The sequence below is a fragment of the Dysidea avara genome, chromosome 2, assembly GCF_963678975.1.
Source record: "Dysidea avara chromosome 2, odDysAvar1.4, whole genome shotgun sequence".
Classification (NCBI taxonomy): domain Eukaryota; kingdom Metazoa; phylum Porifera; class Demospongiae; order Dictyoceratida; family Dysideidae; genus Dysidea; species Dysidea avara.
In genome coordinates, this window is record NC_089273.1 from 36,829,214 (window position 1) to 36,848,473 (window position 19,260).

General features: G+C 37.5%; 1 protein-coding gene across 1 annotated transcript; it reads right to left on the minus strand.

Annotated features, from left to right (window-relative positions):
* Positions 1–465: 465 nt before the first annotated feature.
* On the minus strand, positions 466–11,079 carry LOC136244691 (tyrosinase-like). Its single transcript, XM_066036232.1, has 5 exons — positions 10,955–11,079; positions 4,443–4,696; positions 4,040–4,340; positions 1,068–1,702; positions 466–1,019 (listed from the first exon to the last, which is right to left on the minus strand). The coding sequence occupies exons 1-5, from the start codon at positions 10,968–10,970 to the stop codon at positions 615–617; spliced, it is 1,611 nt and encodes a 536-aa protein (XP_065892304.1). The 5' UTR covers positions 10,971–11,079; the 3' UTR covers positions 466–614.
* Positions 11,080–19,260: the final 8,181 nt, after the last annotated feature.

Genomic DNA, 19,260 nt, shown 5'->3' on the forward strand with positions numbered 1-19,260 from the left:
CTAATAAGGCACTATTGCTAGGTTTAATTATAAGGTAATAGTTATGAACAGTGAAATTTGAGAATTTGAAAAGACTATAAGACCCCTTTTCACAGATCCAGTAAAAATTAAGGCTGAAACAAATACTGAAAATACCCGAGTACTTGTTAAAGATTTTAATAGTCAGCTGATAGTAAAATTGGTACTCAAGTACTAGTTAAGATAACATGACCCAGCTCACATGATGCAATTGCCATCAGAGAGTGACGCAATGAAGGCTATAGTGTTTGATAGGCATATTTTTATCAGGAACACTATCATCAGTATTTTAATATAGTGTGTGTATCATTGTTAAAAGCTATCGATAGCTTAAAATCTGTATAAAACATGTCAAATAGGTATGGCTAAAAGTAGCTAGTATTCATGAGTACTCGATTGTTATTTACTCCAATACTAAATACCATGATCGTTTCAACCCTAAAATTATTTTGATTTTCTAACATCTGTAAAACACATACCAAGCAAAAAATGCAAGAATTATACTTTTATATTATTTGTGAGTCTGAAATCATGTGTGATGATACAATATAATAAACACTGCTATACAGTATATGATACTGTTACCACTATTGTGCTTAGTTTCGTAAAATAAAGTTTATTATATTTAGGATGTGGATTTTTATCTTTGATAGGATGCGGCTTTTTATCTTTGGTAGGATGCGGTTTTTTATCTTTGGTAGGATACAGAAGTATCCAAAATTATGAGACCGTTTAAACATGTCAGTGTTGGTACTGAGTAGGAAAAATGGAACTAGAAAGTCATCAGGCTGATGTCCTGTGGTGGGAACAGTTATTGGTATATCATTAGGATACTCTGTATCAGGGTGTAGCTTCAGCCACTCATCAAACATACAATCTATCATGACATGGTGAGGAGTGAAAAGAGGATCATTTGGTGATGACACCACATCATCCATTTGTCCTCTCTTATTAAATGGAAGACGTGCAGCGGCATCACCTGCCCCAGTAATGGTATGTACCTAAACAAGAAAAATGATAGTATGCAACAAGCCAACAATCATACTTACCGCACCATGCATTTGTTGTGTAAGTGCTATCATCTGAGAGCCTTTTGAAGCCGTGAAGGCACAATCAGGGTCAAAAGAAGGTAGGCACAGACACATTCTGTCTTTACGACACTTAGGTATGTTATTGCCAATATCGCCATCAACAAAACTTCGATAGTTTTTTCGTGACAGAATATTGTAAGGTGGAGAATCATATCTAGTAAAAGCCATGGCACAATTCACTTGATGACTTGTGGGCCAGTCAGGATTATTGCTATTGCATGGATTAGTCCTTGTGAATGGACAACGTTGAAGGGGACCAGTATTAACATTTGGATCACATATCTGAAAGAATTTTTGCCAACATATTGTGTTCCATCCATCACCAACAATATCTCCAAATACCTGAGGAAAACCACTGACATTCCTTGTTGCCCCAAGCCTCTTTTCAGTAAAGAGATCTTCTGCAAGTATTCCAGTCGATCTTTGAATTTCAATTCGCCAGTCCCAATAAGGTAGCCTGAAAGTGTGATAGTCCATGTGTCCCCTGCTCTTCAGCATGTATTGTATTTCCCACTCAAACAACAAATGAAAGTATTTGTGCCAAGTTGTAAATGCAGGTCCAGCATGAGCATAATCCAAACGATTTTCTAAATCTAAACGGAAAGTGTCATTAACACACATAATAGTGTATACAGCTATAGTCTTTTAACATTTGTGTAGTATAATATTCAATTTACATCAGCTGGTATAATAAGATTAAAGGAGCTGTCCAGACTACATTTGCAATGTGTCGTCCAAGCTATATTTGCAATGAAGCCCAGTTGGCGACTTGCCTGGGCTACATATAAATGTAGCCCAGGCTACAACTGGGCAGTGATTACATTATAGACATTAAGGCCAAAATCGATTGTGGGGATCATGAGGAGATAAATTAATACTCACATGATTAGTAAGCATGACATGGATTTGGCCATGAAAACCACTCAGACAGAAAGTGTTTTGTTATCTTCACTATCCAATGGGTTGAAAAATATTGGGCTAAGCCTACCTTTCATATTAGCTGTAACATGGTGTATTTGGACTTTGCCTGATATGCATATATGCCCACCAGCCCGAGGCACGACTGTAATGGCTATAATTTACTCACGATTATTATAGTGAACACCTGGGAGTATTTATACCAGCATTAAACAATCATTATCAAGTCACATTTCCATGTCCTGTGTCTCCTTGCTCACTGTATAAACCCACAATCGAACTTTTTGTATGCTCGTGTTGTTGCACATTTGTTTGAACTCTTAGCACAGCAACGCCTTGTTGTTATTATAACATTGTTTCCAGTGTCCAATATCGAAATTCACAAAGCCCAAATAAAAACACTCCTGACGCATTCCAGCAGTTTCTCACACATGTAGGTGATTAACCCACATGGCACATATTAGTTATGCCACAGGCACTCGTGCTTTGCCTGATATATATGCACTCATGCCCATGGTATAACTATTACATATATATAAAATGTATAATATGTACCACTTTCATACCTCACTTCAAAGGGAAGAGAAGATCTATAAGTGGTATAATAGAACTACTACCTGTGCTCAGGAATGCATTAATGAAGTAGTTATACAAGTTATATCCCTCCTAGGAGGGATATAACTTGTATATACTACCTCCCAGTCTCATTACTGCATTCCAATAATTCTCAGAAATCATTCAATTTCTTTGATGAAACTGTGTGATCTCCTCTGCTTCAATATAGTGACACTTCACAGGATCGATAGTGGGTTTTAGTTTTATAAAATGAGCCAAAACATAGATAAGTTGTGGGCTTGGAGAAGAAGATAGTTCGTTGTTTTACTGAATGAAGAAGGCCACAGGTTATATTGCTATTTTGATTGCATTCTAGTCACGTGATGATGTCCAGACACTGGGTGTAGCACTTAATTGATTTGGACATTAGTGTTAACATATTCACTACTTTAGTTTATTCATGGTTAGTAAAGGTAAGTACTTTAGTGCACTTGAATCATCTTTATATTGCTGTTTTGACACCTGGCGCGATTTCACACATGCGCGTAGTGACTGGATGTGGGACTTAATTGAGTAGACCATTATAGTGCTGTAAACATATTGACTGCTTCAGACTCATTAATAACCTAGGTTGTCTAATAATGATGGGCACACCTCAAACACAATGACCTTACATATTCTAGCTGTTAGTATAATGATAGCACAGTGAAGAGTAACCACATGCACACCTCTTGGTGGGCGGGAAGCTGACATGAGATGCTCTAATACAGCAGTCATCCTAAGAGAACAATCAGTCAGAAAGCTACCAGCATATTTTTAGGCATGTGATTGTCATGAATGGAACACTTGATTATAATTTAGTTATGTCCTTGTTTATGAGATGTTTTTAAATACTTAAAATAATGTGTTGGTTTAATGTCATGTTTTGGCTTAATTTTGCATTTATTTGCCATGTTTGTACTGTGAACTGTGCATAGTCGCATGTATCCATGGTATTTGTAATTGCATGTTCTGAACATCCTACTGTTACTTAATGATGGTTTTTGTGACTGTGTCACACAGTGTCCATGTCACACATGTATATACATAGCTGAATTCTATAACAAAAAGCTAAACAATGAAACTGTTATATTTTCTAATAATAATAATAATAATGAAGTAAGAATCCAAACAATAAAAGCATAGTGAAATAAGAGATTACTGATGGTATTACAGCATAGCTCAGTGGGAATATCTCTAGTTTGACATCGAACAAAAATAACATGCTAATTTAGGGATTTTTTATAGAACTATTATATTCAGCTATATTATGCTGTAATATATACCATCATTCATCTCTTGTTTCACTACTTTTTGACACTCAGATCCCTACTTCAGTTTTATAGTAACACCATATAGTGGTCATATCACCGCATAAAGATGCAATGGATGCCTACTACATACTTATTTAGCATTACCCAGTGTTGCAGAATCTTTTGCAGCATAGTGATGCATCCACACAAACAAATTATAAAGTGATATGTTTGTCATTGAGAGATTTGTGGTTCCTGGAACTGCTTCTTCTAATACAATCATGTACCCTGAGTCAAATAAACGTGACTGCAGAATAGTATCAATGTATGTAGCCCAGTCACTATCAGTGTAGGTAGCCAGTGGTCGTCGGAGAAGAACTTTTGACTGAGAGCAATCTGGTCCATAATGGCCAAACTTACACCGACTACAGTCATATCCAGCATAATTTCCATTACACTTACAGACCTATGTTTCCAAGAAATTGAGAAACCACAATTATATAACTAGCAGATGTACTATTGTTAACAGTCAGTTATAGTGGGATATATATAGTTTGGTTTTACTAACCCTGGTGAAATAGTGTGGCCAATTGTGACGTACATCAGCACTCTTTCTGTCATATCTAGGCAAGTTCAAATCAGTACACTGTCCTCTACCAACATCCTCCCCACACACACCATCACTTGTAGCTGGACAACACTCTAAGTTTTCTAGACTGGTAACATCACTGCATGCTGTTGGTATTTGACCACAAACCTCTTGTCCCAACAGGCATAACGATACAATGGCCATGAAAGAAACTTGACCACTTTGCATTTTAGCTACAGCATACAAGCACAAGATAGCTATGCAGCCCACAGTATATATTAGACAATATTAATGTCAATAGCTATCAGGCCACTCCAAATGAATTCTTTGTTTCCTGTCCTGGACTTAAGCATATTTGCATGCGGGTGGGTGATCCATTTCCATTATTGCTTTATAAGATTAGCAGCTTTTCAAGCTACTATTTACCTGGCACAACCATAAAAGACCGTATAAAAGAGCATGCATAATAATTCATACCTTCCTTTCCAAGTTGCAAAAATAGCACACACATGAATTTGTGTGGACTTGATAGCATTCTGACTGATTTAATATTTTTATTTATCATACTGGGCAGTCAGCACAGCTGGCATATATATATACTCAGGAAAAAGAAACAAATTTACTGAATTAATATATAATACCAAGAGTTCATAATATAAGTATATTTAGAAGAGTATCCAATGCTGTATTACCCCTTCAAAATGCACTGCGTAATAATGTTATGCAATAGTCCTCATCACCAAAGGTGTTAACTTGCTTCAAGAGCTATAAGGGCTTTGAAGTGCTTGCAGGTCTTCGTATTGGTATATCAATGTCTATCAACAAGTTTTTCATGGCAAAGCCATGTGTTGGAGTTTACTGAAATTATGCTAAAATATTTGGATACGTTACACAATGTTGCACAATTATTATGCAGTGCATTTTGAAGGGGCAATACAGGTGTTGGATACTCTCCTAAATATATATATTATGAACTCTTGATAATACATACAGTCATTATTATTGCTTAAGGGTCAGGGGCAGATCCAGCAGCTGAAAAGGGGAGGGGCACAAGCAGGCTAAGTTGTTGGTGGTTGGGGAGAGCAGATTCTCTTGTTAGCTGCTGTATTTTTTAAGCAGCAATGATCACTCTTTAGTAGGTTGATTTTTGTCATTATGTCCTTTGCAGATGGTTGTGAAGTCTTAAAAGCTGTTTAAAAAGGCTATGTAAGTCTTAAACACCAGCCATACGATAATTATTTTGTTATTATCTACTTTACCAGTTAGGCATTGGAGGGTGTACACAGAAGGCAGAGCCTGTTTGAGCTGTTTACCCATAGCCTAGGAGCCTAAGCAGTGACAATTTGACAGCTGTTTTAATTCAGGTGACTTTGCAATAAATGGGGATAATATGCAGTTTTATATAAATTAATTTTGGTCTGACAACTACAGTATGATAAGCATTTCTATCAAAAGAAGTAGCTATGGCTCTTCCACTGAGGGAGGGGGGGGGGGGGGGCATTTGCCCCAAATGCCCCATCCTGAATCCGCCATTGTGAGTATTTCAAATTTGTTAAGAAAATGTCATAGTCAGTTGTGTTGAGGATAAATGTTGGTAAGTTGTCCCACTTATTGACTGTTCCTGAAAAATAGTGTGATATGGTTGAGGTGGAAGTATAAAATGTGAAGAATTATATTGATATGTTTCCTTGTAGCAGGTAAATAGTAAGATGGAATTGATAGTGAAAATTCTTGTGGAATAGTTGTAATCTAGAAATCCCTTATCGATTTGTAAAGGTTGCACTAATGATACAGTGCTAGTTCTATTTGCTATTGCAAGACTGTGCCTGTACAGTATGAAAAATAACCAAAAATAATGGAAGAATATGGAATAATGGAATATTTAAAAGCTGTTAGTAACCAGATGTGGGTGGTGGATGGAAACAGGGAATTTATTTGGAGTGGCTTTACCCTTGAAATTTCACAAGCATCACAGACAGGCTCTATGTTGTATACCACATGCATGCTTATTCATAAAAATGGAATTTTCAAGTTGTACTATATATAGGGATCAAAAAAGAAGTACCATTAGTGAAACAAGGGAATACCTTAAAACAAGAGGGGTTTCTGTACCTGCAGATATACTGATGGACAATTAATCCCAATATGTACTTCAGTCTATACATATAACCATGACTGAATTAGGGATTAATGTCCATTAGTATATATTACCTGCAGGTAGCTAGCTTTAGATAACCTCTCCTGTTTCACTATCCTTTTTAGCTAGCTATTCCCTTGTTTTGCTACTATTTTGATCCTTATTCACTTAAAATTACTTTTTTATTTTTTCTACTTGTTTTTTTTTTTACTAACCAAAATTAACTATATGACTACTGAGCCTGTGCATATTGCAAGAATAGTGCCACCAGGAATGCCATTAGAAAGGCTGTGGACACTGAACGAAAAGTCAATTCAATAAGTCGTAATAGCTGTTGAATTGACAGTAAAAAATTAGACACAAAAGGGCAAATTAGCTACTAAAACAGAAAAACAAACACACAAAACTTATCTGGAGTAAGATAGGCCAATGTGCTACTACTGTGTTACCGCTGCTAACTACCCATGTGCCCAGCCCTACTTTCTTATCTTATAAATGTGACTCAAGAAATGTCTAAGCTGTATATATTAAACCTAAAGGTGAAGAAGAAACCAAAGCTAAACCCGACCCTAAACCTAATGCTAATAGAATGATTGATTTATACATCTTATGGTTTAAGACAAATTTACGGGAAATAAATAAGGGGCCTAGATGCAGGGGTACCAAGAAACTTTAAAGCAGCTGGAGCCCTGACAAAAGATACACACAAACAAAAGAAACAAAACACACACCAACATCAATAATTAATTAGTATTGTAAAATATATGTCAGATCCCACAGTTCTGAGGAGTGATCATTAAAAATTTTGTATGAGCAAGATATTGCAATTCTGGCAGCTTGATCAAACAATGGCTTAATAGCTATGCATAGTAACTTGCATGCACGAGATACACTGGTCAGCATCATAGGTGAAAAGTGCCCGAAGCAACCAACCTCAATTGTAACAAGCTGGGAATATACAGGCCAGTACATTGCAGGTCCAGTAATAATGAGCTACAGCGAGCTGCAGTGGCGTAGCCAGGGATGAGTGGGCACACTCACCCACACATTTCACCCCATGCAACTATAACTAGCGCAAAATGTGAGTAGAATCCTTGCGGACTCCGTGTACATTTGGTTTAAAAACTGTGTCAAAATTGTATTAATAGTGGTGCCACTTCCTAAGAGCAGTTTCAAAACCATGGTACTGTAGATTGCGTGACCGTTGTCAAAAAAATTTAAGGTCAATGATATCACGTGAAAAGTAACCAATCGAAAGCCATTATAGACTCAGTTTAAAATTAAGTTGCAGCCATCTATCTGATTCACAGCTACTCATGTCTGTATCAGTAGACCTGAGGTGGCGAATTGTTTGGCAACATATCATGTAGCCTGCTGAAGAAGCCGGTAGCACGTATGCTATTTGTCAGTGAAAGAACCAACCTCGAGTCTACTGAACAAGATACAGGCATGAGTAACTACTTGCAAGTGAATCGGATAGACTGACTGTTACTTAATTTTAAACTCAGTCTATAATGGATTTCGATTGGTTACTTTTCACGTGATATCATTGACCTAAAAAACTTATTGACAACGGTCACACAATCCACGATAACCAAAAATTACGCAATGGACCACACCCAAATCGCCATGCTTTTGTACCAGACTGTTTCATGTTGCAAGTTGAATTCCTCGCTAAATTCATGCCAAGACTTATTATTACGTAAGTAAAATAGATGCCAGTGATAGAATAAAGTATGTAGGTGAGTTATAGGCATTAAAAGATCCGTACTGCCTCCCAACAGGGCAGTTTCGTAGGAAAAAGAAATGCGTAAAGATGGATTTGGCCAAATTGCGACCTATTCACCGCCCAAAGGTGGTTAAAACTAGGGGAAACTTGCCGTATGCGTCTTTATCCAGCACCACAGCATCGTACAGCCACATCCAGCCATCCCCGAGTTAGCCAGAATAGCTCATGTGCTGGGATTCCCACTTCGTGTGAAAAAGCAGACAGCAAAATAAGACCGCTAAACTTTAACTGATGGTTGATTTCTACAATAAAACTTAACTCTAGCAAAATTCACCACTAAGAGTCTTCTTTTGCTGGCGTTTTATCACAGTTTGGTAGTACGCCATCACCGGTCTCGTGCCTTTCAGGAGCCCTGGCTAATCCTGGGATAGCTGGATGTGGCTGTACGATGCTGTGGTGCTAGATAAAGACCTATACTTTAAGTTTCCCCTAGTTTTAACCACCTTTGGGCGGTAAATAGGTCGCAATTTGGCCAAATCCGTTTTTACGCATTTCTCTTTCCTACGAAACTGCCCTGTTGGGCGGGAAGCAGTACGTATCTTTAATGACTAAAAACCCACCTACATACTTTATTCTATCACTGTCATCTATTTTATTCACGTATTAATAAGTCTTGGCATGAATTTAGCGAGGAATTCAACTTGCAACGATAAGCAGTCTGGTACAAAAACATGGCGATTTGGGTGTGGTCCATTGCGCAATTTTTGGTTACCATGGTTTTGAAACTGCTCTATCACTGTTCGAAGTGGCCATTGTGCTTCGTTTTCAGCCATGTTTCCGCCCGTTGTACACAGTGTTACAAACGAAGAAGAGTACGAGAAGCATCTCTGAATGCAATCAAGGTGGAATCCATTTCACAGTGCTTGTTGCCTTTAGTTATTTAAATTTTAAAAATTTATTAATGAGCTTGATCCCGAGACTTGGTATTTTCGTAATAAATTAGAGCTCTGACCACTACCAGCTGCCGGAATAGCTAACGAATTTTAGACGCATGCACGATAGCTATAGTGATTTAGCCAATATTAAGCTAAAGCTGAACCGAAACCCTAACCCTAACTGTATTCAGCAGCTAAGACCATGCACTATTGCTTATTTTCTGTTTTTCATTAGCGCCCGCATGTATTTTTACTGCCGCGCGTATTTCCCCAGCTTAACCATTATTTCATCAGATAAATATTTCAGTTTTCAAGATTGTTACACTTATATAGCTACAGTAACTACTATACCTTGCACATTGTAGCTAAGTGAATGTGTAAGATTGGTGCAATCTGAATGAAGTTTTGAAGTTGACACTCGAGTGAAACTGACCACGTGACGAAGGACGACTATAATGTAGCTACATCTAATGAGGATAGTTGCCAAACTAGCTAAGTTGAGTTAGCTATAAATTAGTAAATTGCCTGTTATGCAGAGAGTATCAGGCCCTGGAGTGTATAGAGGTATAAAAATAAATCTAGCTAGCTATATATTGTGGCAAGTAACGGTAATGGTAATGATAACGGTAATGGTAATGATAACGGTAATGGCCCGCCCACACTCTACACTATTTTGGTGAAATATAGAAAATCACCATATAATGGCCGGCCTAAAGCTGAACCCTAACTTTAAACTACTATAATCGTGAGAAATGGTTCCTCAGGGAGTATAGTGCACTCTCCACTGTCGATGGAATCAATTCTGGTATAATATACGTCAGGGGCGGAGAAATAGGGGGGCAGAGGGGGCAACTGCACTTTCAACAGTGGAGGGGCACTGCCCCCTCACTTTTTCCAATGCCCAGTTGTCAAAGTTAAGCAACTATTGTAGTCATTAGCCCACTTACTTTGCCTTAATTTACTGGGATTTGTACTAAAGGTTATGCAAGAATTGAATACTGCATGAATCAGTGCTGGGAGTACACAAGATAATACTCTAATAGAGCAGTCACCTAACTAATAGAACATTCAGCAGAATCATAAGTTGATCCTGCTATACAATTAAATCAATATGTCTTCATTAACACATATATCTATACGTAATCAAGAGCATGAGTCAATCTGAAATGTTTTCAATTATTGCTGTGCTGATCTAATTATACAATATCTTAATGATAGCCATTGCCATAATATTATAGGAATATCCTATTCAAGTACACACGTACCACTGAAAATGCTCTCAGATTCAATCTCAAAGCATTCAAATCTCAAATTTTCCAGTGAGAGCATGCCCCCAGACCCCCTAGTATTGACATGCTTTGCATGCTAGCGTGCTTTGTGCACTAAGATACAGTTAATGATTTTAAAACACTTTGTAACTTACAGCCACCCCACATGACTTCCCCCCCCCCCTCCCCAACTTTTGAGTACTGTTCTCCGTCCCTGATATACGTGAAGCGTTATGAAATCCTGCAATCAATCCAGTCGTTATCGAAAATACGGGAGATAAGAGTAGTCATAGGGAAGACGTATCACGGTATTGCGAATCGACTCTTGCGTTGTCAGCGAAAATACCTGGGACACAAAGGACGACGAAGGTAACATGTACTGTAGCTACATAATATACTGATTAGCTAGTACAGGTACTCACCTAGGTGGCTTTGCATAGTTCACTGGGTAGATAACTAAAAGTTTCAATCGCCTGCTACTGAATTCAGGCCTTGCAGTAGCCAGCTGTTTATACTAACAGCTATAGCTCACTACTCATGTTTGTATGCAATGGCCCTCGCTTTATATATGCAACGTTTGCAAAACATGCGTGCGTAGCAAGCCATACTATGGGGTGCCATTTGTCTCAAAACCCCCCAAATTGAAATCTAAACTAAACATCGTTGATATTTACTAAACATCGACGACATTTACTAAACATCGACGACATTTGCTAAACATTGATGACATCTAACAATTCCCCTGCTTTTGCGTTTTAATTTTCTGCGAATCCTTCAGTATAATAATATTATAGGCGCTTATGCTTGTAAATATTAATTGCTGATTAGCTGCTTGTGGCTGTAGATGAACCATCTGCAAGGGCGTAGGCTGGGGGTTCGGATGGTTCGGACGAACCTTCCTTTCAGAGGCAGAATTTTTTTAAATTAAAAATCACACCAAATCTTACAGCCCTGGAACTCTCCGGTAGCTACGTACTTGTCCACTGGCGCTCCTCTGTACTACTCTTCAGGGTCACATTACATTAATGCTGAATCATTGCAAATCATATCTATTGAATCACGTGATCAATTGTGCACGTGGTGCACGGTTGAAAATGGCGCAAGTGAAATGGAGAAGAACTGTTCAGTGGTTGGTTGAGACATATTACAAGGCAGCAGCTGCTAAACTTGAGTGGTCATGTTATACATATGTCAGGTTAGCATAAAAACTGTGAATTGTCGATGTATATTTACCTGATGCAGTGGCCGATCTAGGATTTTTAAAAGGGTTTTCTGAAAATTGGTATAGCTGAATAAGGCATCTGACGACATTTTTCAGAAAATTTTGAGATTTTAACAGCTCTGAGATTGGATTTTAGGCTACTTTTAGTTAGTAATTACAATAAATCCAATGTAAATACTATAGTTAACTATAGGGTAAAGATGGTGACTATAAGCTGTAGCTTTGATTGTTCTATACTTGACTGCTCTATTAGAGTATCTCGATCGTTTTTAATGCAGTGGGAGATGAAAAGTGAAGTGTTGCTGAGGGTTTAATAGCTATAAATGGTGTTAGTTAAGTGCAGCTGCATGCATGCTACTGAAATACAGTGGTATATAGTTGTTTGGATATGACAAATTGTCAGTACAACAATGTTTATGTATTCAGACTTCCACTGAACTAAATTTAAAAGGGGATTTCTGTCGAAACCCCAGAAACCCATCTAGATCCGCCACTGTGATGAATGTTTGTTTGTTTGTTACATGTTGTGGGCACGTGATGTTTCGAACATATTGGAGTACAAGCCAAGTCTGAAGTTAATGACCATCAACAGGTATAGCTGGAAAGAAGTATTGCCAACTAAGGGACTCGAGTGTGGAGGGCTTCCGTGTGCTGAAGTTGGCTGTCAGTATGCTGCATGTCTGGAAGTGAAGATTAGTTAGTTTTACAATAGGTTTATAGTTTCTATAAGCTGCATAAACAGCAGTGTGTAGGTGTTAGCTAGTTAGATGCACAAACACCTTTTAATGTTACTGCTTAAAGGCACATTTTGTGTATACATCATTTTCGTTCAAACATGCCTGGTCTAGGGGAAGCACCCAGGCCTTCCCCTGAAGATATTCGACTTTAAATCCGAACCCCCTTAAAATAATTCCTGGCTACGCCCCTGATCTGTGGTGCTATACGTGACTCATTAGGCTTATTTTCATTTGGATGAGCCCATGACCTTTAATGGAAATAATTGCTGCACGTTTATTACGATCAATGTTGCAGTCATCAGCGACGAGAAGGACTGATCTGGCTACATGCTTTTAATTCCGGCACCCTCATGGAATTTTATTAACTTAGATCAAGATACTGTAGTAGAGCAGTCAATATTAAATTACTCTGATAGAATCATCAACATTAGTTGAGAGGCAACAGGGATAGTTGAAGAATTTTATTTGCTATAGAGTCATCCATGTAATTTATTTTATAGCAGGTACAGTATTACCTCTCTTATCCAGGTAGTCTGGTATACTGTCCTTATCTCAGAAATATCTGTAACTAGCTAATATGGTAAAGCTAACTGTTCTGCAATGTTACTATATCTACTATACATTTTAGTGAGCAGGAGGGGGAGTCACTACAGAGCATTCGTGGTCACTCCCCTGGGTTGTAAAATTTTTATCACCTAGCAACCAAGTGGTAGTTAGAATCAACAAGCCACCTAACAGGTAAACATCTTATTGTCAATAGACTACAAGCCACATGCATGTGACTAATTTGGACTGTCTGGGCCTGGATAAAGGAGGTCCAGATAAGGGAGATTTCAAAGTTATTTCACAGGTCCCTTAGTCCTGTAGAGCAATGTAACTAGATCACTGCACATAGCTTAAGTAGGAACATACTTAGTGATCACATGTGAGTCTGAGGCTGTACAGTTGAATTACAAAGTGCAAAATGATTCCATTTTGTGTCAATGAACACCTACCTATCTACTGTATCAATGTGAAAAGTTTAAAGTGAATGAGAATTTTGTAGCTACAGTAGTTTGAAGCAGGCAAGTTGTAGTAGTAACACTGGTAAGTCAGTTGTACCTCGCTCTCAAAGAGGCTCCAACTCTCATGCCTTAGGTGTGATTCTCACAATTTGGCCGTCAATCACGCCCAGCATTTGTATTCTCATGCCTACAATTGATGCTCTCTCCCAGAATTTTCTATTGCTGACTATGCTTCACTGAAGGCTTCCTGAGACTAAAAAGGTTAAGGCGCGTGCAAGGATTTCAGCAGTCACGTGATCTCTAGTGCAGTCACATGATCTCTCATTCAAACTTTAGTTTCAGTTGGCGGTTGGAGTTCTCAATGGCAGTTGACTGGTTCCTGGACTGAGGAGATTTGTATAAGGGCAGCAAAAAGTGTACTGGAACTTTGAAAGGTCACTGGGAATCTTAGCAGTTTGTTGCTACAAGATAGCTACAACCTTTGTGGACATGGTTATAAGCTAGATAGTTGAGCTGGCAAGACATCTTGTAGAAGTGTGTACTCCAGTGGATCACATGAGTGTCACAGTTGTCATAGAAATCATAATGAATTTCCACAATTGTAATGTACAGTAGCTAGCACACACACAAACACACACCTTGCAGCTATTAATATTTTACACTTTTAAGCTAGTAATACACAGCTTCTCAATGATGCAAACACTTTCAAATATAACTAGCACAAGGAGACCATGCTATTATGTCATGGAATCCTGAAGTGCTGGTTATAATATAACTTTGTTGAATTGCATGCTTGCAGCTGAAGGACTACATCTCCATTGTTCACCTTTATGAAAAGTCTCACTCCCAATAAAGATCCTAGGTTGGAGCCTCTGGTCTCACTCAGCTGTCATGTTATTCTGCTGCATGATACTGCAAAAGCTGTAGACTCTATGCATTTCTGGGGCATATTGATACTGTGTGCTAAATTTTATTTGGGCCTGTGGAAGCATTTTTGGCACGTTTTTCTTAGTAATGAAGATACAAGCCTTCATATAGCTTGTTTCACTCAAAGAAAGTAATAATGGTCCAATAAAACATCTTCACAAACATTAACTTTAAAAATAAGATCTATTTTCATTCTGTAGTTACTTGTGTTGAAATTATAAGAATTCAGCAATTTGTAGGCTTGCGCCAATTATGCCGCCATAATTTCGAGCATAATAGGCTAGCAAAAGCATCAAGCACTATGCCAGCATAATAGGACGATTTTCAATAATTTTAATTAAAACGCGCAATGCACGCGCCAAAACTACCGCACAACAATCAACATGAACACACTGCACATTGTTACTGCATTTCAAATCAAAAACCTTGCAGTGTTATTATTTTTACTATTTCTTGACTGATTATTCACACTTTATGGAAATAAGATCGAGATACTCTAATAGAGTAGTCACTTACTCTAATACAACAGTCAGGAAATGCAGATATACTCTAATAAAACAGTCAGCTCCCGAGCATATTCTTGAATAAGGAGAGCATAATTTTGAGCATAATAGGCTGGATTTTTTAGCACTGCTCAAAAGCATAATAGGCAATTTTCAAAGCATAATTGGCACAAGCCTAGCAATTTGTGAGTCTGGCTGAGGAGTATTTTGTAAAGCATCACTATTGTGGACCACACTCCCAAAAACAGTTGTTGTTTTGCAATGTTGTATTACTACCACAACATAGTTGTTGAAAGTATCATTCTCTGCAACACATTTTGTAATTTTTCACTCCCACACATTAAAAATATACACCATAACCTTAACTGGTATAATTATGGAAAATAGCTGTGTGTGGTTACTAAGCACAGCTTGGAATATGGTGGTGGACCTGGACCATGTTGTCCAAGTGGACCAACTAGCTATGCAAATACAAATTGCATAGCTATTACAACATAAATTAATGTGACCTTAGTTATCTATCATTTGCACATTTACAAGGTTTTATATAGGGCCTAATAGGGAGTAGTGCATCAGGAAGGTTATGTCTAATCATTTTCGGGGACCTGAGAATGCACCAGAAGCAGTTTGTCAAAACTTCCTGGAGAAGAATACCCACACAGATCTGCAGAGGACGTATGACACTCTTTAATTGCCTTCAATAAGAATTTGTGTTAATTGCATAATTATTTTTGACTTTTAAAGTGCTGCTGCTTAGCCTAGCTTTACTGGATCGTGGAGACCTTGAATACAATTGCTTTTTCACCTTTTCAAACATACTTTCTTTAAACAGGTTGATAGGATCAGGAATCCTATAGACCTTCAGCACTTGCATTATAAATAAAATTGACAGTGCTGATCACTTCTATTGTTGTTGTTTGACTTCCATTTCATGCAGTAACCCCTCTGGTTCACTTAAATATCAATGAAAGTATGTGAAATTTTTAGAAACAGTTCATATTTAATTAAATACTTGGAAAGTACTGCTTCTACCTTTTGCTACCCTGTCAGTACTCAGCAGCAGGCTGCTAAAATTTTCAGTCATTGGCAATAAATCATCACAGTTTTCCCAGGTTTAAGAGTCAACAATTTGCAAACACCTCAGAACATGACACATATTGTGTGTAAATCAACAGCTGTAATTTCAAACAGCTAGTGCATGCTGTTTTGTTGTTTTTTAATCTGTACAGCAAACTGAAAAACACACATATGCATTGTGTGATGTCACTAAAGTCTAGCCTCACTATATTTTTGTTTTGTTTTCTTTTTAGTTGTCTCCTGGTATACACTCACAAACTTGATGTGGACATTCTGACAAATCACAAAAGAAACCCAAAACAGTACGTTTCTGAGCTCTGACTCTGGATCAGCCGTGGCAAGTTGATGAGCAACAGCATAAGTAGACCTACACACGAAGCAAATACAGTGGAGTAGAATCTTACATTGACACTGCACCATTTAGTAATATGCTTAATTCTTTGTTCCATGCACTAATTGAGAAACTTTGGCAATGGTGAAATTGATTGTCACCAAAGATCTGCTGTAGTGATTTCAATGGTTGCATACTTTGTATTATTTTAATAAAAGGATTAAACATGTAATGTTTAATATCGGTAAAAAATACATAAGTACTGTACACATGTGTAACTCAGTAGCTGCCAAGCACAGATAAGATGTGCTTTATTACAAAAGGCCATCTCACTTTAGCAAGAGTAGATGTAGGGGTGCTCGAACATTTCTTTTTTACTGTGTAGTAACTACAATAGAAAGGTACTGCTATAGAAGCTACAGGTGCACTTGTATTTTATAAAGGCTAATATCTTTTAAAAATTAATGTACTTGTGCCAATTATGTTGGCATGATTGTTTAATAATAATAGCTAACAAAAACATCTAGTATTATGCCAGCATATAATAAAAGATTTTAATGCAATGTGAATGTCAGAAATACGTGCAGTATAACATGAACACACTATGCATAATGCTGCATTTGATATCAAATGCACAGTACTCTTATTTTTACAGTTTTTTTGGCTGATTTGATATACTCTAATAGAGCAGTCGTCTTACTCTAACACACAGTCACAAAATATATTCTAATAAAACAGTCAGCTCTCAAGCACATTATTTACTTGCATGTGATGGGGCATTCAGAACGTAACAATATCCTTTCAACCAATCAGTTTGGCTTCCGCCAAAAATGTTCTGCTGATCTTCAACTACTATTAACTGTCCATGACTTAGCATCCAGTTAAATGACAAAGCACAAACTGATTGCATACTGCTGGATTTCAGCAAGGCATTCGACAAGGTTTCCCATAAACTCTTACTGTTAAAGTTAAGGTACTATGGAATTACTAGAGAGACAATAAACTGTATTTAGTATTTTTTAACCAATCGTAAATAGCAAGTTGTTTGTGATGGTTCTATTTCAGAAGCTGTCAACGTTACCAGTGGAGTACCTCAGGGCTCTGTATTGGGCCAATTACTGTTCCTTGTTTTTATAAATGACTTACCCAGCTGTGTTAATTAAATCTACTTGTCGCCTATTTGCAGATGACTATTTGTTGTATTGTATTAAGACACATACAGAGACGTATGTTTGGAATAAGAAGGCCAATAGCTAGCTAGCATTCACAGTACATTAGTCATCTTGCATTAAAAGTACAGGTTTTGTCTACAATTTCTTGATTTTCGTCAACATTTTATTCGTCAAATCTGCTGAAGTGTGAATTCATCATTACGTCAAAATTTCCTTGCATACGGTACAGCAGCATAGGTAAAGTATATGTAGTGATACATACACATTTGTGACCAAATTTTGGAAAATCACCCATATGGGCGCATTTGACACCTGAAATATTTAATGATCAAATCACAAACTTTATAGTACAAATCTACTTGATGGTTTTAAGTTATTCTCAATACCTTAAATTATAAGAAAATTCTTGAAATATTTTAAAAATTGTTCTCCACTCTTATTAACAACCCACTAAACATGAAAATTTTAATTATTTCATGCACGCCCATATGGGTGATTTTCCAAAATTCAGTCACATTTTTAAAATGCAGTATTGATGTCTATATGAAGATGGGCATGTATATGTGTGTTGCATGGTCGAATGGCTTGCCAGCCCAGTGTCCAGGGGCATGGCAAAAAGTCTGGCTACACCACTGGTTTTACACTCAATAACTTTATCTGAACATGATAACTAAGTAACATTTTTACCCACTTGGGTAAAATCCCCGGATGGATTTTACAGAATTGGTATAACTTGTACAGAAAAGGAGATACAGAATAATAAGTAAACACAGATTTTCCAGCTATATAAGACTGATTTTGTCACATATTTATTAGTATGATAATGGTACATCATTGCACCTACAGGAAACAAATCTAGGTCGGAATATAAAAGTGCAAAAACAAAATACAAGAATGAGGTATGGTATCAATGAGACAGCAACTCGTTTGCAGCCATATACATATAGTGCATTTTTGAGCTAGGTTTTGAAAATATGTTAGTTCACTTGGGTCAGTCAGGCCCATGGAACAACTAATTTAAATTGCCATGGCAATAACACTACATGTAAATGGGTATTGTCAAGACCAGTATAAACCAAGATTTGAACTGTACCAGATCCCTTCTTCTCCCTACCCAATTGGTCTGGCCACACAAGGCAACCCAACATACACCACGCATGCACAAATTAAAGTATATGTAACTGCCATTCTGCACAAGTCCTGTATGCTAGAGTCTCCAGATCCTCGTTCACGTGAGAGTCTGCCTCTGCCAGACTGAGTACGTTCTGTCACTGGAACATTGAAAAACGTGCAGTGTACATGCTGTCACATTTACAGCTTTAGAGGCTAACCCCATACCTCGTATCCTCACAGATGAGTTCCTTCCTCTCAGTCCACCTTGTCACCAACACAGCAACATTGACCTTAATAGATGCGCAGCAATAAAGGAGGTCCGAATGCCTAATGAGTCACGTAGCCGCACCACAGATGATCATAAGTTCATGTACAGTCGCAAGCAGCAATTTAAAAAAAAAATTCTATTATATGTATTGTACAAGCATAAGCGCCTATAATATTATTATAGATTTATAGTGAAGGATCCGCAGAAAATTAAATAGCGAAAGCAGCTGAGTTGTTATTATCGTAGATGTTTAGCAAATGTTGTCGATGTTTAGTAAATGTCGTCAATGTGTAGTAAATATCGACGTTATTTAGTTTAGATCTCAATTTTTGGAGTTTTGAGACAAATGGCACCCCATACCATCCAGCTACATA